The sequence below is a fragment of the Scyliorhinus torazame genome, chromosome 3, assembly GCF_047496885.1.
Source record: "Scyliorhinus torazame isolate Kashiwa2021f chromosome 3, sScyTor2.1, whole genome shotgun sequence".
Taxonomy (NCBI): domain Eukaryota; kingdom Metazoa; phylum Chordata; class Chondrichthyes; order Carcharhiniformes; family Scyliorhinidae; genus Scyliorhinus; species Scyliorhinus torazame.
Window position 1 is genome coordinate 374,623,861 of NC_092709.1, and position 20,813 is coordinate 374,644,673.

Sequence of the window (20,813 nt, forward strand, 5' to 3'; positions counted from 1 at the left end):
ATGTTGGTTATTAATTTAATTCCAGAATGTTCCTGTCAATTGGGGAAAGTTGGTTAATTTAATTACAGAATGTTCCTGTCAATTGGGGAATGTTGGTTATTAATTTAATTACAGAATGTTCCTGTCAATTGGGGAATGTTGGTTAATTTAATCACAGAATGTTCCTGTCAATTGGGGAATGTTGGTTAATATAATTACAGAATGTTCCTGTCAATTGGGGAATGTTGGTTAATTTAATTACAGAATGTTCCTGTCAATTGGGGAATGTTGGTTATTAATTTAATTACAGAATGTTCCTGTCAATTGGGGAAAGTTGGTTAATTTAATTACAGTATGGCTCTGTCAATTGGGGAATGTTGGTTATTAATTTAATTACAGAATGTTCCTGTCAATTCGGGAATGTTGGTTAATTTAATTACAGAATGTTCCTGTCAATTGGGGAATGTTGGTTATTAATTTAATTACAGAATGTTCCTGTCAATTGGGGAATGTTTGTTAATTTAATTACAGAACACTCCTGTCAATTGGGGAATGTTGGTTAATTTAATTACAGAATATCGCTGTCAATTGGGGAATGTTGGTTAAATTAAATACAGAATGTCTCTGTCAATTGGGGAATGTTGGTTATTAATTTGATTACAGAATGTTCCTGTCAATTGGGGAATGTTGGTTAATTTAATTACAGAATGTTCCTGTCAATTGGGGAATGTTGGTTAATTTAATTACAGAATGTCTCTGCCAATTGGGGAATGGTGGTTAAATTAAATATAGAATGTCTCTGTCAATTGGGGAATGTTGGTTATTAATTTAATTACAGAAAGTTCCTGTGAATTGGGGAATGTTGGTTATTTTAATTACCGAATGTTCCTGTCAATTGGGGAATGCTGGTTAATTTAATTACAGAATGTTCCTGTCAATTGGGGAATGTTGATTATTAATTTAATTACCGAACATTCCTGTCAGTTGGTGAATGTTATTTATTAATTTGATTACAGAATGTTCCTGTCAATTGGGGAATGTTGGTCAATTTAATTACAGAATGTTCCTGTCAATTGGGGAATGTTGGTTAATTTAATTACAGAATGTTCCTGTCAATTGGGGAATGTTGGTTAATTTAATTACAGAATGTTCCTGTCAATTGCGGAATGGTGGTTAATTTAATTACAGAATGTTCCTGTCAATTGGGGAATGTTGGCTAATTTAATTACAGAACATTCCTGTCAATTGGGGAATGTTGGATAATTTAATTACAGAATGTTCCTGTCAATTGGGGAATGTTGGTTAATTTAATTACAGAATGATCCTGTCAATTGGGGAATTTTGGTTAATTTAATTACAGAATGTTCATGTAAATTGGGGAATGTTGGTTAATATAATTACAGAATGTTCCTGTCAATTGGGGAATGTTGGTTAATTTAATTACAGAATGTTCCTGTCAATTGGGGAATGTTGGTTATTAATTTAATTACAGAATGTTCCTGTCAATTGGGGAAAGTTGGTTAATTTAATTACAGAATGTTCCTGTCAATTGGGGAATGTTGGTTATTAATTTAATTACAGAATGTTCCTGTCAATTGGGGAATGTTGGTTAATTTAATCACAGAATGTTCCTGTCAATTGGGGAATGTTGGTTAATATAATTACAGAATGTTCCTGTCAATTGGGGAATGTTGGTTAATTTAATTACAGAATGTTCCTGTCAATTGGGGAATGTTGGTTATTAATTTAATTACAGAATGTTCCTGTCAATTGGGGAAAGTTGGTTAATTTAATTACAGTATGGCTCTGTCAATTAGGGAATGTTGGTTATTAATTTAATTACAGAATGTTCCTGTCAATTCGGGAATGTTGGTTAATTTAATTACAGAATGTTCCTGTCAATTGGGGAATGTTGGTTATTAATTTAATTACAGAAAGTTCCTGTCAATTGGGGAATGTTTGTTAATTTAATTACAGAACACTCCTGTCAATTGTGGAATGTTGGTTAATTTAATTACAGAATATCTCTGTCAATTGGGGAATGTTGGTTAAATTAAATACAGAATGTCTCTGTCAATTGGGGAATGTTGGTTATTAATTTGATGACAGAATGTTCCTGTCAATTGGGGAATGTTGGTTAATTTAATTACAGAATGTTCCTGTCAATTGGGGAATGTTGGTTAATTTAATTACAGAATGTCTCTGCCAATTGGGGAATGGAGGTTAAATTAAATATAGAATGTCTCTGTCAATTGGGGAATGTTGGTTATTAATTTAATTACAGAAAGTTCCTGTCAATTGGGGAATGTTGGTTATTTTAATTACCGAATGTTCCTGTCAATTGGGGAATGCTGGTTAATTTAATTACAGAATGTTCCTGTCAATTGGGGAATGTTGATTATTAATTTAATTACCGAACATTCCTGTCAGTTGGTGAATGTTATTTATTAATTTGATTACAGAATGTTCCTGTCAATTGGGGAATGTTGGTCAATTTAATTACAGAATGTTCCTGTCAATTGGGGAATGTTGGTTAATTTAATTACAGAATGTTCCTGTCAATTGGGGAATGTTGGTTAATTTAATTACAGAATGTTCCTGTCAATTGGGGAATGTTGGTTAATTTAATTACAGAATGTCTCTGTCAATTGGGGAATGTTGGTTAATTTAATTACCGAATGTTCCTGTCAATTGGGGAATGCTGGTTAATTTAATTACAGAATGTTCCTGTAAATTGGGGAATGTTGATTATTAATTTAATTACCGAACATTCCTGTCAGTTGGTGAATGTTATTTATTAATTTGATTACAGAATGTTCCTGTCAATTGGGGAATGTTGGTCAATTTAATTACAGAATGTTCCTGTCAATTGGGGAATGTTGGTTAATTTAATTACAGAATGTTCCTGTCAATTGGGGAATGTTGGTTAATTTAATTACAGAATGTTCCTGTCAATTGGGGAATGTTGGTTAATTTAATTACAGAATGTCTCTGTCAATTGGGGAATGTTGGTTATTAATTTAATTACAGAATGTTCCTGTCAATTGGGGTATGTTGGTTAATTTAATTACAGAATGTCCCTGTCAATTGGGGAATGTTGGTTAATTTAATTACAGAATGTTCCTGTCGATTGGGGTATGTTGGTTAATTTAATTACAGAATGTCTCTGCCAATTGGGGAATGGTGGTTAAATTAAATATAGAATGTCTCTGTCAATTGGGGAATGTTGGTTATTAATTTAATTACAGAAAGTTCCTGTGAATTGGGGAATGTTGGTTATTTTAATTACCGAATGTTCCTGTCAATTGGGGAATGCTGGTTAATTTAATTACAGAATGTTCCTGTCAATTGGGGAATGTTGATTATTAATTTAATTACCGAACATTCCTGTCAGTTGGTGAATGTTATTTTTTAATTTGATTACAGAATGTTCCTGTCAATTGGGGAATGTTGGTCAATTTAATTACAGAATGTTCCTGTCAATTGGGGAATGTTGGTTAATTTAATTACAGAATGTTCCTGTCAATTGGGGAATGTTGGTTAATTTAATTACAGAATGTTCCTGTCAATTGGGGAATGGTGGTTAATTTAATTACAGAATGTTCCTGTCAATTGGGGAATGTTGGCTAATTTAATTACAGAACATTCCTGTCAATTGGGGAATGTTGGATAATTTAATTACAGAATGTTCCTGTCAATTGGGGAATGTTGGTTAATTTAATTACAGAATGATCCTGTCAATTGGGGAATTTTGGTTAATTTAATTACAGAATGTTCATGTAAATTGGGGAATGTTGGTTAATTTAATTACAGAATGTTCCTGTCAATTGGGGAAAGTTGGTTAATTTAATTACAGAATGTTCCTGTCAATTGGGGAATGTTGGTTATTAATTTAATTACAGAATGTTCCTGTCAATTGGGGAATGTTGGTTAATTTAATCACAGAATGTTCCTGTCAATTGGGGAATGTTGGTTAATATAATTACAGAATGTTCCTGTCAATTGGGGAATGTTGGTTAATTTAATTACAGAATGTTCCTGTCAATTGGGGAATGTTGGTTATTAATTTAATTACAGAATGTTCCTGTCAATTGGGGAAAGTTGGTTAATTTAATTACAGTATGGCTCTGTCAATTAGGGAATGTTGGTTATTAATTTAATTACAGAATGTTCCTGTCAATTCGGGAATGTTGGTTAATTTAATTACAGAATGTTCCTGTCAATTGGGGAATGTTGGTTATTAATTTAATTACAGAAAGTTCCTGTCAATTGGGGAATGTTTGTTAATTTAATTACAGAACACTCCTGTCAATTGTGGAATGTTGGTTAATTTAATTACAGAATATCTCTGTCAATTGGGGAATGTTGGTTAAATTAAATACAGAATGTCTCTGTCAATTGGGGAATGTTGGTTATTAATTTGATGACAGAATGTTCCTGTCAATTGGGGAATGTTGGTTAATTTAATTACAGAATGTTCCTGTCAATTGGGGAATGTTGGTTAATTTAATTACAGAATGTCTCTGCCAATTGGGGAATGGTGGTTAAATTAAATATAGAATGTCTCTGTCAATTGGGGAATGTTGGTTATTAATTTAATTACAGAAAGTTCCTGTCAATTGGGGAATGTTGGTTATTTTATTTACCGAATGTTCCTGTCAATTGGGGAATGCTGGTTAATTTAATTACAGAATGTTCCTGTCAATTGGGGAATGTTGATTATTAATTTAATTACCGAACATTCCTGTCAGTTGGTGAATGTTATTTATTAATTTGATTACAGAATGTTCCTGTCAATTGGGGAATGTTGGTCAATTTAATTACAGAATGTTCCTGTCAATTGGGGAATGTTGGTTAATTTAATTACAGAATGTTCCTGTCAATTGGGGAATGTTGGTTAATTTAATTACAGAATGTTCCTGTCAATTGGGGAATGTTGGTTAATTTAATTACAGAATGTCTCTGTCAATTGGGGAATGTTGGTTAATTTAATTACCGAATGTTCCTGTCAATTGGGGAATGCTGGTTAATTTAATTACAGAATGTTCCTGTAAATTGGGGAATGTTGATTATTAATTTAATTACCGAACATTCCTGTCAGTTGGTGAATGTTATTTATTAATTTGATTACAGAATGTTCCTGTCAATTGGGGAATGTTGGTCAATTTAATTACAGAATGTTCCTGTCAATTGGGGAATGTTGGTTAATTTAATTACAGAATGTTCCTGTCAATTGGGGAATGTTGGTTAATTTAATTACAGAATGTTCCTGTCAATTGGGGAATGTTGGTTAATTTAATTACAGAATGTCTCTGTCAATTGGGGAATGTTGGTTATTAATTTAATTACAGAATGTTCCTGTCAATTGGGGTATGTTGGTTAATTTAATTACAGAATGTCCCTGTCAATTGGGGAATGTTGGTTAATTTAATTACAGAATGTTCCTGTCGATTGGGGTATGTTGGTTAATTTAATTACAGAATGTCTCTGTCAATTGGGGAATGTTGGTTATTAATTTAATTACAGAATGTCTCTGTCAATTGGGGAATGTTGGTTAATTTAATTACAGAATTTCTCTGTCAATTGGGGAATGTTGGTTAATTTAATTATAGAATGTCTCTGTCAATTGGGGAATGTTGGTTAATTTAATTACAGAATTATCCTGTCAATTGGAGAATGTTGGTTAATTTAATTACAGAATGTTCCTGTCAATTGGGGAATGTTGGTTAATTTAATTACAGACTGTTCCTGTCAATTGGGGAATGTTGGTTATTAATTTAATTACAGAATGTTCCTGTCAATTGGGGAATGTTGGTTTATTTAATTACAGAATGTTCCTGTCAATTGGGGAATGTTGGTTATTAATTTAATTACAGAATGTTCCTGTCAATTGTGGAACGTTTGTTAATTTAATTATCGAACATTCCTGTCAATTGGGGAATGTTGGTTAATTTAATTACAGAATGTTCCTGTCAATTGGGAAATGTTGGTTATTAATTTAATTCCAGAATGTTCCTGTCAATTGGGGAATGATGGTTAATTTAATTACAGAATGTTCCTGTCAATTGGGGAATGTTGGGTAATTCAATTACAGAATGTTCCTGTCAATTGGGGAATGTTGGTTAATTTAATTACAGAATGTTCCTGTCAATTGGGGAATGTTGGTTATTAATTTAATTACAGAATGTTCCTGTCAATTGGGGAATGTTGGTTAATTTAATTACAGAATGTTCCTGTCAATTGGGGAATGTTGGTTATTAATTTAATTCCAGAATGTTCCTGTCAATTGGTGAATGTTGGTTAATTTAATTACAGAATGTTCCTGTCAATTGGGGAATGTTGGTTATTAATTTAATTACAGAATGTTCCTGTCAATTGGGGAATGTTTGTTAATTTAATTACAGAACATTCCTGTCAATTGGGGAATGTTGGTTAATTTAATTACAGAATGTCTCTGACAATTGGGGAATGTTGGTTAAATTAAATACAGAATGTCTCTGTCAATTGGGGAATGTTGGTTAATTTAATTACAGAATGACTCTGTCAATTGGGGAATGTTGGTTAATTTAATTAGAGAATGTTCCTGTCAATTGGGGAATGTTGGTTAATTTAATTACAGAATGTTCCTGTCAATTGAGGAATGTTGGTTATTAATTTAATTACAGAATGTTCCTGTCAATTGGGAAATGTTGGTTAATTTAATTACAGAATGTTCCTGTCAATTGGGGAATGTTGGTTAATTTAATTACAGAATGTTCCTGTCAATTGGGGACTGTTGGTTAATTTAATTACAGAATGTTCCTGTCAATTGGGGAATGTTGGTTAATTTAATTACAGAATTTCTCTGTCAATTGGGGAATGTTGGTTAATTTAATTACAGAATGTTCCTGTCAATTGGGGAATGTTGGTTAATTTAATTACAGAATTTCTCTGTCAATTGGGGAATGTTGGTTAATTTAATTACAGAATGTTCCTGTCAATTGGGGAATGTTGGTTATTAATTTAATTACAGAATGATCCTGTCAATTGGGGAATGTTTGTTAATCTAATTACAGAACCTTCCTGTCAATTGGGGAATGTTGGTTAATTTAATTACAGAATGTTCCTGTCAATTGGGGAATGTTGGTTAATTTAATTACAGAATGTTCCTGTCAATTGGGGACTGTTGGTTAATTTAATTACAGAATGTTCCTGTCAATTGGGGAATGTTGGTTAATGTAATTACAGAATGTTTCAGTCAATTGGGGAATGTTGGTTAATTTAATTACAGAATGTTCCTGTCAATTTGGGAATGTTGGTTATTAATTTAATTACAGAATGTTCCTGTCAATTGGGGAATGTTGGTTATTTATTTAATTACAGATTGTTCCTGTCAATTGGGGAATGTTTATTAATTTAATTACAGAACATTCCTGTCAATTGGGGAATGGTGGTTAATTTAATTACAGAATGTTCCTGTCAATTGGGGAATGATGGTTAATTTAATTACAGAATGTTCCTGTCAATTGGGGAATGTTGGCTAATTTAATTACAGAATGTTCCTGTCAATTGGGGAATGTTGGTTAATTTAATTACAGAATGTTCCTGTAAATTGGGGAATGTTGGTTAATATAATTACAGAATATTCCTGTCAATTGGGGAATGTTGGTTAATTTAATTACAGAATGTTCCTGTCAATTGGGGAATGTTGGTTATTAATTTAATTACAGAATGTTCCTGTCAATTGGGGAATGTTGGTTAATTTAATTACAGAATGTTCCTGTCAATTGGGGAATGTTGGTTATTAATTTAATCACAGAATGTTCCTGTCAATTGGGGAATGTTGGTTAATTTAATTACAGAATGTTCCTGTCAATTGGGGAATGTTGGTTATTAATTTGATTACAGAATGTTCCTGTCAATTGGGGAATGTTGGTTAATTTAATTACCGAACATTCCTGTCAGTTGGTGAATGTTGGTTATTAATTTGATTACAGAATGTTCCTGTCAATTGGGGAATGATGGTTAATTTAATTACAGAATGTTCCTCTCAATTGGGGAATGTTGGTTAATTTAATTACAGAATGTCTCTGTCAATTGGGGAATGTTGGTTAATTTAATTACAGAATGACTCTGTCAATTGGGGAATGTTGGTTAATTTAATTAGAGAATGTTCCTGTCAACTGGGGAATGTTGGTTAATTTAATTACAGAATGTTCCTGTCAATTAGGGAATGTTTGTTAATTTAATTACATAACATTCCTGTCAATTGGGGAATGTTGGTTAATTTAATTACAGAATGTTCCTGTCAATTGGGGAATGTTGGTTAATTTAATTACAGAATTTCTCTGTCAATTGGGGAATGTTGGTTAATTTAATTACAGAATGTTCCTGTCAATTGGGGAATGTTGGTTATTAATTTAATTACAGAATGTTCCTGTCAGTTGGGGAATGTTTGTTAATCTAATTACAGAACCTTCCTGTCAATTGGGGAATGTTGGTTAATTTAATTACAGAATGTTCCTGTCAATTGGGGAATGTTGGTTAATTTAATTACAGAATGTTCCTGTCAATTGGGGACTGTTGGTTAATTTAATTACAGAATGTTCCTGTCAATTGGGGAATGTTGGTTAATTTAATTACAGAATGTTCCTGTCAATTTGGGAATGTTGGTTATTAATTTAATTACAGAATGTTCCTGTCAATTGAGGAATGTTGGTTATTAATTTAATTACAGAACTTTCCTGTCAGTTGGTGAATGTTGGTTATTAATTTGATTACAGAATGTCTCTGTCAATTTGGCAATGTTGGTTAATTTACTTACAGAATGTCTCTGTCAATTGGGGAATGTTGGTTAATTTAATTACAGAATGTCTCTGTCAATTGGGGAACGTTGGTTAATTTAATTACCGAATGACTCTGTCAATTGGGGAATGTTGATTAAGTTAATTGCAGAATGTTCCTTTCAATTGGGGAATGTTGGTTAATTTAATTACAGAACATTCCTGTCAATTGGGGAATGTTGTTTAATTTAATTACGGAATGTTCCTGTCAATTGTGGCATGTTGGTTAATATAATTACAGAAATTCTCTGGCAATTGGGGAATGTTGGTTTTTTTAATTACCGACTGTTCTTGTCAATTGGGGAATGTTGTTTATTAATTTTATTGCAGAATGTTGCTGTCAATTGGGGAATGTTGGTTAATTTAATTACAGAATGTCTCTGGAATTTGGATCCACATTGTGCTTCCATTGTTGAGGGACTTTAGGTCTTTTGCTTACCTTTGACTGGGTGAATGGAGAGGATGATGACAGTGAGATACATCTTCAGTACCTGCTGTTCTCCCCGACAGACCATAGCTGTCTGAATCATTCTCACCCTGGTAATCAATTGGCACAACATACAGGCAGCATCGTCCGCAAGTCTTGGCTCGTTGCAATTATTCAGCCAGTAGATTGTGGTCTCAGAGATCCCTGAAGGACAAGGCAGAAAGTGGATCAGAACGAACTGAACACTGTCCTCTATCAGGAGCAGAATCAAGAAGTTTTTACCCCAGTGAGAATTGGCTCAATCAACGAACAAACAAAGAACAAAGAGAGATGCCAGCGTTGGACTGGAGTGAGCACAGTATGAAGTCTTACAACACCAGGTCAAAGTCCAACAGGTTTGTTAAAGAGCTTTAACCTGGGGTTACCCCTATCTCTGGATCTGTTAAGACTTAATTACCTGCAAATGCTTGCATTCAAAGCATTGCCTTGCATCTTTGACTTTGTCTATATATAGGTTTCTGGAACATACCACTTCATTCACCTGAGGAAGGAGCAGTGCTCCGAATGCTAGTGATTTGAAACAAACCTGTTGGACTTTAACCTGGTGTTATAAGACTTCTTATAAAGAAAATTACAGCACAGGAACAGGCCCTTCGACCCTCCAAGCCTCGCTGACCATGCTGCCCGTCTGTACTAAAACCTCCTACTCTTCTAGGGACCATATCCCTCTATTCCCATCCTATTCATGTATTTGTCAAGACGCCCCTTAAACGTCACAATCGTCCCTGCTTCCACCACCTCCCCCGGCAGTGAGCTCCAGGCTCCCACTATCCTCTATGGCAGCATGGTAGCACAGTGGTTAGCACTGTTGCTTCACAGCGCCAGGATCTCAGGTTTGATTCCTGCTTGGGTCACTGTCTGCGCAGAGTCTGCACGTTCTCCCTGTGTCTGCGTGGGTTTCCTCCGGATGCTCGGGTTTCCTCCCACAAGCCCCGAAAAACATGCTGTTAGGTGAATTGGGCATTCTGAATTCTCCCTCTGTGTACCCGAACAGGCGCTGGAATGGGGCGACTAGGGGATTTTCACAGTGACTTCATTGCAGTGTTAATGTGAGCCTACTTGGGGAACAAATAAAGATTGTTGTTATTGTTATGAAAAAACTTATCTCGTACATCTCCTGTAAACTCTGCCCCTCACACCTTAAACCTATGTCCCCTGGTAACTGACTCTTGCACCCTGGGAAAATGCCTCTGACTATCCACTCTGTCTATGCCCCTCATAATTTTGTAGCCCTCTATCAGGTCACCCTTCAACCTCCTTCGCTCCAGAGAGAACAAACCAAGTCTATTCAGCCTCTCATCATAGCTAATGCCCTCCAGACCAGGCAACATCCTGGTAAATCTCTTCTGCACCCTCTCTAAAGCCTCCACATCCTTCTGGTAGTGTGGCGACCAGAATTGAACATTAGATTCCAAGTGCAGCCTAACTAAGGTTCATTACAGCTGCAACATGTCTTGCTAATTTTTAAACTCAATGCCCCGGCTGAAGAAGGCAAGCATGCCGTATGCCTTCTTGACTACCTTCTCCACCTGTGTTGCCCCTTTCAGTGACCTGTGTACCTGTACACCCAGATCCCTCTGCCTATCAATATCCCTAAGGGTTCTGCCATTCCATCCATCATCATGAAGTACTTCGAAAGGTTAGTCATGGCACGAATCAACTCCAGCCTCCCGCATTGCCTTGATCCACTACAGTTTGCCGACCGCTGCAACAGGTCCACAGCAGACGCCATCTCCATGGCCCTGCACTCTACCCTGGAACACCTAGATGACAAAGACACCTCTGTCAGACTCATATTTATCGACTGCAGCTCAGCCTTCAACACCATCATTCCTACGAAACTCATCTCCAAACTCCGTGGCCTTGGCATCTGCTCCTCCCTCTGCGACTGGATCCTGAACTTTCTAACCCACAGGCCACAATCAGTAACAACACCTCCTCCACAATCATCCTCAACACCGGTGCACCACAAGGCTGTGTCCTCAGCCCCCTACTATACTCCTTATACACCTACAACTGTGTGGCCAAATTCACCTCCAACTCGATTTTCAAATTTGCTGATGACACCACCGTAGTGGGTCAGATTGCAAACAATGACGAGACAGAGTACAGGAGATAGAGAATCTGGTGAACTGGTGCAACGACAATAATCTCTCCCTCAATGTCAACAAAACGAAGGAGATTGTCATCGACTTCAGGAAGCGTAGTGGAGAACATGCCCCTGTCTACATCAATGGGAGCAAAGTAGAAAGGGTCAAGAGCTTCAGGTTTTTAGGTGTACAGCCTGTCCTGGTCCCCCCATGCTGAGACTATAATTAAGAAAGCCTACCAACGACTCTACTTTCTCAGAAGGCTAAGGACATTTGGCTTGTCACCTACGACCCTCACCAACTTCTACAGATGCACCATAGAAAGCATTCTTTCTGGTTGTATCACAGCTTGGTATGGAGCCTGCTCTGCCCAAGACCGCAGGAAACTACAAAAGGTTGTGAATGTTGCCCAATCCATCACGCAAACCAGCCTCCCATCCATTGACTCTGTCTATAATTCCCGCTGCCTCGGAAAGGCAGCCAGCATAATTAAGGACCACACGCACCCCGGACATGCTCTCTTCCACCTTCTTCCGTCAGGAAAAAGATACCAAAGTTTGAGGTCACGTACCAACCGACTCAAGAACTGCTTCTTCCCTACTGCCATCAGACTTTTGAATGGACCTACCCCGTATTAAGTTGAACTTTTCTCCACACCTTGCTATCACTGTAACATTATATTCTGCAGTCTCTCCTTCCTTCCCTATGTACGGTCTGCATTGTCTGTACAGCACGCAAGAAGCAACACTTTTCACTGTTTACTGATACATGTGACAATAATAAATCAAATCAAGTTTACTGTATATTTCCCATCTGTATTAGACCTTCCAAAATGCATATGTACATGGACCCCCAAAATCCCTCTATTCCTCCACACTTCCAAGTATACTCCCTTTAACCGTGCATTCTGCATTCAAATTCGATCTTCCAAATTGAATCACTTCATATTTATCAACGCTGAATCCCATCTGCCACTTCTCAGCCCAGCTCTGCATCCTGTCAATGTCCTGTTGTAACCTGCAACAGCCCTCAACACTATCTACAACTCCACCAACCTTTGTGTCATCGGCAAACTTACTAACCCACCCTTCCACTTCCTCATCCAAGTCATTTATAAAAACCACAAAGAGCAGAGGTCCCAGAACAGATCCTTGCGGGACACCACTGGTCACCGACCTCCAGGCGGATTACTTTCCATCCACTACCACTCGCTGTCTTCCTTTGGCTAGCCAATTCTGTATCCAGACAGCCAAATTTCCCTGTATCCCATGCCCCCTAACTTTCTGAATGAGCCTACCATGGGGAACCTTATCAAATGCCTTACTGAAATCCATATACACCACATCCACTTCCCGACCTTCATCAATGTGTCTCGTCACATCCTCCAAGAATTCAATGAGGCTTGTGAGGCGTGACCTCCCCCTCACAAGGTCATGCTGACTATCTTTAATCAAACTCTGTTTTTCTAAATAATCATATCTCTCAAATCCTTTCCAATATTTTGCTCACCACGGACGTAAGACTGATGGGTCTATAATTCCCAGGGATTTCGTACTCACTTTCTTGAACAAGGGAACAACATTCGCCTCCCTGCAATCATCCGGTACTACTCCAAAGAACAAAGAACAAAGAAATGTACAGCACAGGAACAGGCCCTTCGGCCCTCCAAGCCCGTGCCGACCATGCTGCCCGACTAAATAGAACATAGAACAATACAGCGCAGTACAGGCCCTTCGGCCCACGATGTTGCACCGAAACAAAAGCCATCTAACCTACACTATGCCATTATCATCCATATGTTTATCCAATAAACTTTTAAATGCCCTCAATGTTGGCGAGTTCACTACTGTAGCAGGTAGGGCATTCCACGGCCTCACTACTCTTTGCGTAAAGAACCTACCTCTGACCTCTGTCCGATATCTATTACCCCTCAGTTTAAAGTTATGTCCCCTCGTGCCAGCCATATCCATCCGCGGGAGAAGGCTCTCACTGTCCACCCTATCCAACCCCCTGATCATTTTGTATGCCTCTATTAAGTCTCCTCTTAACCTTCTTCTCTCCAACGAAAACAACCTCAAGTCCATCAGCCTTTCCTCATAAGATTTTCCCTCCATACCAGGCAACATCCTGGTAAATCTCCTCTGCACCCGCTCCAAAGCCTCCACGTCCTTCCTATAATGCGGTGACCAGAACTGTACGCAATACTCCAAATGCGGCCGAACCAGAGTTCTGTACAGCTGCAACATGACCTCCCGACTCCGGAACTCAATTCCTCTACCAATAAAGGCCAACACTCCATAGGCCTTCTTCACAACCCTATCAACCTGGGTGGCAACTTTCAGGGATCTATGTACATGGACACCTAGATCCCTCTGCTCAGCCACACTTTCAAGAACTTTACCATTAGCCAAATATTCCGCATTCCTGTTATTCCTTCCAAAGTGAATCACCTCACACTTCTCTACATTAAACTCCATTTGCCACCTCTCAGCCCAGCTCTGCAGCTTATCTATATCCCTCTGTAACCTGCTACATCCTTCCACACTATCGACAACACCACCGACTTTAGTATCGTCTGCAAATTTACTCACCCACCCTTCTGCGCCTTCCTCTAGGTCATTGATAAAAATGACAAACAGCAACGGCCCCAGAACAGATCCTTGTGGTACTCCACTTGTGACTGTACTCCATTCTGAACATTTCCCATCAACCACCACCCTCTGTCTTCTTTCAGCTAGCCAATTTCTGATCCACATCTCTAAATCACCCTCAATCCCCAGCCTCCGTATTTTTTGCAATAGCCTACCGTGGGGAACCTTATCAAACGCTTTGCTGAAATCCATATACACCACATCAACTGCTCTACCCTCGTCTACCTGTTCAGTCACCTTCTCAAAAACCTCAATAAGGTTTGTGAGGCATGACCTACCCTTCACAAAGCCATGCTGACTATCCCTGATCATATTATTCCTATCTAGATGATTATAAATCTTGTCCCTTATTATCCCCTCCAAGACTTTACCCACTACAGACGTGAGGCTCACCGGTCTATAGTTGCCGGGGTTGTCTCTGCTCCCCTTTTTGAACAAAGGGACCACATTTGCTGTCCTCCAGTCCTCTGGCACTATTCCTGTAGCCAATGATGACATAAAAATCAAAGCCAAAGGTCCAGCAATCTCTTCCCTGGCCTCCCATAGAATCCTAGGATAAATCCCATCAGGTCCCGGGGACTTATCTATTTTCAGCCTGTCCAGAATTGCCAACACCTCTTCCCTACGTACCTCAATGCCATATATTCTATTAGCCTGGGGCTCAGCATTCTCCTCCACAACATTATCTTTTTCCTGAGTGAATACTGACGAAAAATATTCATTTAGTATCTCGCCTATCTCTTCAGACTCCACACACAATTAACCATCCCTGTCCTTGACTGGTCCTACTCTTTCCCTAGTCATTCGCTTATTCCTGACATACCTATAGAAAGCTTTTGGGTTTTCCTTGATCCTTCCTGCCAAATACTTCTCATGTCCCCTCCTTGCTCGTCTTAGCTCTCTCTTTAGATCCTTCCTCGCTACCTTGTAACTATCCATCACCCCAACCGAAACTTCACACTTCATCTTCACATAGGCCTTCTTCTTCCTCTTAACAAGAGATTCCACTTCCTTGGTAAACCACGGTTCCCTCGCTCGACGCCTTCCTCCCTGTCTGACCGGTACATACTTATCAAGAACACGCAGTAGCTGATCCTTGAACAAGCCCCACTTATCCAGTGTGCCCAACACTTGCAGCCTACTTCCCCACCTTATCCCCCCCCCAAGTCACGTCTAATGGCATCATAATTGCCCTTCCCCCAGCTATAACTCTTGCCCTGCGGTGTATACTTATCCCTTTCCATCATTAACGTAAACGTCACCGAATTGTGGTCACTGTCCCCAAAGTGCTCTCCTACCTCCAAATCCAACACCTGGCCTGGTTCATTACCCAAAACCAAATCCAACGTGGCCTCGCCTCTTGTTGGCCTGTCAACATATTGTTTCAGGAAACCCTCCTGCACACACTGTACAAAAAACGACCCATCTATTGTACTCGAACTATATATTTTCCAGTCAATATTTGGAAAGTTAAAGTCTCCCATAATAACTACCCTGTTACTTTCGCTCATATCCAGAATCATCTTCGCCATCCTTTCCTCTACATCCCTAGAACTATTAGGAGGCCTATAAAAAACTCCCAACAGGGTGACCTCTCCTTTCCTGTTTCTAACTTCAGCCAATACTACCTCGGAAGAAGAGTCCCCATCTAGCACCCTCTCCGCCACCGTAATTCTGCTCTTGACTAGCAGCGCCACACCTCCCCCTCTTTTGCCTCCTTCTCTGAGCTTACTAAAACACCTAAACCCCGGAACCTGCAACATCCATTCCTGTCCCTGCTCTATCCATGTCTCCGAAATGGCCACAACATCGAAGTCCCAGGTACCAACCCACGCTGCCAATTCCCCTACCTTGTTTCGTATACTCCTGGCATTGAAGTAGACACACTTCAAACCACCTACCTGAACGCTGGCCCCCTCCTGCGACGTCAAATCTGTGCTCCTGACCTCTATACTCTCATTCTCCCTTACCCTAAAACTACAATCCAGGTTCCCATGCCCCTGCTGCATTAGTTTAAACCCCCCCAAAGAGCACTAACAAATCTCCCCCCCAGGATATTTGTGCCCCTCAGGTTCAGATGTAGACCATCCTGTCTGTAGAGGTCCCACCTTCCCCAGAAAGAGCCCCAGTTATCCAAAAATCTGAAACCCTCCCGCCTGCACCATCCCTGTAGCCACGTGTTTAAATGCTCTCTCTCCCTATTCCTCATCTCACTATCACATGGCACGGGCAACAACCCAGAGATAACAACTCTGTTTGTTCTAGTTCTGAGCTTCCATCCTAGCTCCCTGAAAGCCTGCCTGACATCCTTGTCCCCTTTCCTACCTATGTCGTTGGTGCCAATGTGGACCACGACTTGGGGCTGCTCCGCCTCCCCCCTAAGGACCCGGAAAACACGATCCGAGACATCACGTACCCTTGCACCTGGGAGGCAACATACCAAACGTGAGTCTCTCACGCTCCCACAAAATCTCCTATCTGTGCCCCTGACTATAGAGTCCCCAATTACTAATGCTCTGCTCCTCTCCCCCCTTCCCTTCTGAGCAACAGGGACAGACTCCGTGCCAGAGGCCCGTACCCCATGGCTTACCCCTGGTAAGTCGTCCCCCCCACAAGTATCCAAAGCGGTATACTTGTTTCTCAGGGGAACGACCGCAGGGGATCCCTGCACTGACTGTTTTTTCCCAGTCCCTCTTACAGTTACCCACCTATCTCCAATCTTTGGTGTAACTAATTCCCTGAAGCTGCTATCTATGACCCCTTCTGCCTCCCGAATGATCCGAAGTTCTTCCAACTCCAGCTCCAGTTCCCTAACTCGGTCTTGGAGGAGCTGGAGATGGCAGCACTTCCTGCAGGTAAAATCAGCAGGGACACTAACTGCATCCCTCACCTCAAACATCCTGCAGGAGGAACATTGCACTCCCTTCCCTGCCATTCCTCTAACTTTCTACCAAGATCTGGCTAACAACTAAATTAAATTTTTATAAAAAATAATAATAATATAATAAAATATGGTACTTACCTCAGACCAATGGGTTTTATTATTAGGTTAGAGGAGGAGGGTGGGTGGGAGACACTACACGTGTAGTGTCTCGGGTTTCCTCTCCACCAGAATTTATTGGTGAGGGTCTTCCCAGACGTCTGCGGGTCGACTTCCTGATCCCGCCTAAAAAACTAATTTAAAAAAAAAGAAAAATTCTCAGCTCCTGCTGAAATTGACTAACCAGCCAGCTCCACTCCCGCCGAAATCGACTGGCCCGCCCCTGCAAAGAGAAGTGCTTTTAAAGGTTTACTTACCTCCCAGCAACCTCCTTCCGCAATGCTCCCGCTGAAACTGACTCACCAGCTGCTCTCACGCCGCCGAAATCGACTGGCCTGCCCCTGCAAAGAGAAGTGCTTTTAAGGGTTGACTTACCTCCCAGCAACCCCCTTCCGCAATGCTCCCGCTGAAACTGACTCACCAGCTGCTCTCACGCCGCCGAAATCGACTGGCCTGCCCCTGCAAAGAGAAGTGCTTTTAAGGGTTGACTTACCTCCCAGCAACCTCCTTCCGCAATGCTCCGGCTGAAACTGACTCACCAGCTGCTCTCACGCCGCCGAAATCGACTGGCCTGCCCCTGCAAAGAGAAGTGCTTTTAAGGGTTGACTTACCTCCCAGCAACCTCCTACCGCAATGCTCCCGCTGAAACTGACTCACCAGCTGCTCTCACGCCGCCGAAATCGACTGGCCTGCCCCTGCAAAGAGAAGTGCTTTTAAGGGTTGACTTACCTCCCAGCAACCTCCTACCGCAATGCTCCCGCTGAAACTGACTCACCAGCTGCTCTCACGCCGCCGAAATCGACTGGCCTGCCCCTGCAAAGAGAAGTGCTTTTAAAGGTTGACTTACCTCCCAGCAACCTCCTTCCGCAATGCTCCCGCTGAAACTGGCTCACCAGCTGCTCTCACGCCGCCGAAATCGACTGGCCTGCCCCTGCAACGAGAAGTGCTTTTAAAGGTTGACTTACCTCCCAGCAACCTCCTTCCGCAATGCTCCCGCTGAAACTGACTCACCAGCTGCTCTCACGCCGCCGAAATCGACTGGCCTGCCCCTGCAAAGAGAAGTGCTTTTAAAGGTTGACTTACCTCCCAGCAACCTCCTTCCGCAATGCTCCCGCTGAAACTGACTCACCAGCTGCTCTCACGCCGCCGAAATCGACTGGCCTGCCCCTGCAAAGAGAAGTGCTTTTAAAGGTTGACTTACCTCCCAGCAACCTCCTTCCGCAATGCTCCCGCTGAAACTGACTCACCAGCTGCTCTCACGCCGCCGAAATCGACTGGCCTGCCCCTGCAAAGAGAAGTGCTTTTAAAGGTTGACTTACCTCCCAGCAACCTCCTTCCGCAATGCTCCCGCTGAAACTGACTCACCAGTTGCTCTCACGCCGCCGAAATCGACTGGCCTGCCCCTGCAAAGAGAAGTGCTTTTAAGGGTTGACTTACCTCCCAGCAACCTCCTTCCGCAATGCTCCCGCTGAAACTGACTCACCAGCTGCTCTCACGCCGCCGAAATCGACTGGCCTGCCCCTGCAAAGAGAAGTGCTTTTAAGGGTTGACTTACCTCCCAGCAACCTCCTTCCGCAATGCTCCCGCTGAAACTGACTCACCAGCTGCTCTCACGCCGCCGAAATCGACTGGCCTGCCCCTGCAAAGAGAAGTGCTTTTAAAGGTTGACTTACCTCCCAGCAACCTCCTTCCGCAATGCTCCCGCTGAAACTGACTCACCAGTTGCTCTCACGCCGCCGAAATCGACTGGCCTGCCCCTGCAAAGAGAAGTGCTTTTAAGGGTTGACTTACCTCCCAGCAACCTCCTTCCGCAATGCTCCCGCTGAAACTGACTCACCAGCTGCTCTCACGCCGCCGAAATCGACTGGCCTGCCCCTGCAAAGAGAAGTGCTTTTAAAGGTTGACTTACCTCCCAGCAACCTCCTTCCGCAATGCTCCCGCTGAAACTGACTCACCAGCTGCTCTCACGCCGCCAAAATCGACTGGCCTGCCCCTGCAAAGAGAAGTGCTTTTAAGGGTTGACTTACCTCCCAGCAACCCCCTTCCGCAATGCTCCCGCTGAAACTGACTCACCAGCTGCTCTCACGCCGCCGAAATCGACTGGCCTGCCCCTGCAAAGAGAAGTGCTTTTAAGGGTTGACTTACCTCCCAGCAACCTCCTTCCGCAATGCTCCCACTGAAACTGACTCACCAGCTGCTCTCACGCCGCCGAAATCGACTGGCCTGCCCCTGCAAAGAGAAGTGCTTTTAAGGGTTGACTTACCTCCCAGCAACCTCCTACCGCAATGCTCCCGCTGAAACTGACTCACCAGCTGCTCTCACGCCGCCGAAATCGACTGGCCTGCCCCTGCAAAGAGAAGTGCTTTTAAGGGTTGACTTACCTCCCAGCAACCTCCTACCGCAATGCTCCCGCTGAAACTGACTCACCAGCTGCTCTCACGCCGCCGAAATCGACTGGCCTGCCCCTGCAAAGAGAAGTGCTTTTAAAGGTTGACTTACCTCCCAGCAACCTCCTTCCGCAATGCTCCCGCTGAAACTGGCTCACCAGCTGCTCTCACGCCGCCGAAATCGACTGGCCTGCCCCTGCAACGAGAAGTGCTTTTAAAGGTTGACTTACCTCCCAGCAACCTCCTTCCGCAATGCTCCCGCTGAAACTGACTCACCAGCTGCTCTCACGCCGCCGAAATCGACTGGCCTGCCCCTGCAAAGAGAAGTGCTTTTAAAGGTTGACTTACCTCCCAGCAACCTCCTTCCGCAATGCTCCCGCTGAAACTGACTCACCAGCTGCTCTCACGCCGCCGAAATCGACTGGCCTGCCCCTGCAAAGAGAAGTGCTTTTAAAGGTTGACTTACCTCCCAGCAACCTCCTTCCGCAATGCTCCCGCTGAAACTGACTCACCAGCTGCTCTCACGCCGCCGAAATCGACTGGCCTGCCCCTGCAAAGAGAAGTGCTTTTAAAGGTTGACTTACCTCCCAGCAACCTCCTTCCGCAATGCTCCCGCTGAAACTGACTCACCAGTTGCTCTCACGCCGCCGAAATCGACTGGCCTGCCCCTGCAAAGAGAAGTGCTTTTAAGGGTTGACTTACCTCCCAGCAACCTCCTTCCGCAATGCTCCCGCTGAAACTGACTCACCAGCTGCTCTCACGCCGCCGAAATCGACTGGCCTGCCCCTGCAAAGAGAAGTGCTTTTAAGGGTTGACTTACCTCCCAGCAACCTCCTTCCGCAATGCTCCCGCTGAAACTGACTCACCAGCTGCTCTCACGCCGCCGAAATCGACTGCCAATTTTCTACACTTCCTGGGTCCCATCTATTCCCATCCTATTCATGTATTTGTCAAGATGCCCCTTAAATGTCACTATCATCCCTGCTTCCACCACCTCCTCCGGTAGCGAGTTCCAAGCACCCACTACCCTCTGCATAAAAAACTTGCCTCGTACATCTACTCTAAACCTTGCCCCTCTCACCTTAAACCTATGCCCCCTAGTAATTGACCCCTCTACCCTGGGGAAAAGCCTCTGACTATCCACTCTGTCTATGCCCCTCATAATTTTGTAGACCTCTATCAGGTCTCCCCTCAACCTCCTTCGTTCCAGTGAGAACAAACCGAGTTTATTCAACCGCTCCTCATAGCTAATGCCCTCCATACCAGGCAACATTCTGGTAAATCTCTTCAGCACCCTCTCTAAAGCCTCCACATCCTTCTGGTAGTGTGGCGACCAGAATTGAACACTATACTCCAA

At 42.0% G+C, this 20,813-nt stretch overlaps 1 protein-coding gene across 1 annotated transcript in view; it reads right to left on the reverse strand.

Annotated features, from left to right (window-relative positions):
* The window catches only part of LOC140409373 (galectin-3-binding protein-like), a 377,423-nt gene that overhangs the window by 341,369 nt on the left and 15,241 nt on the right, over positions 1-20,813 (reverse strand). Inside the window, exon 3 of the mRNA XM_072497818.1 lies at positions 9,241-9,432. Within this exon, the coding sequence (XP_072353919.1) occupies positions 9,241-9,361 (121 nt within the window). The 5' untranslated portion in view covers positions 9,362-9,432. The remainder of the gene's footprint in view (positions 1-9,240; positions 9,433-20,813) is intronic.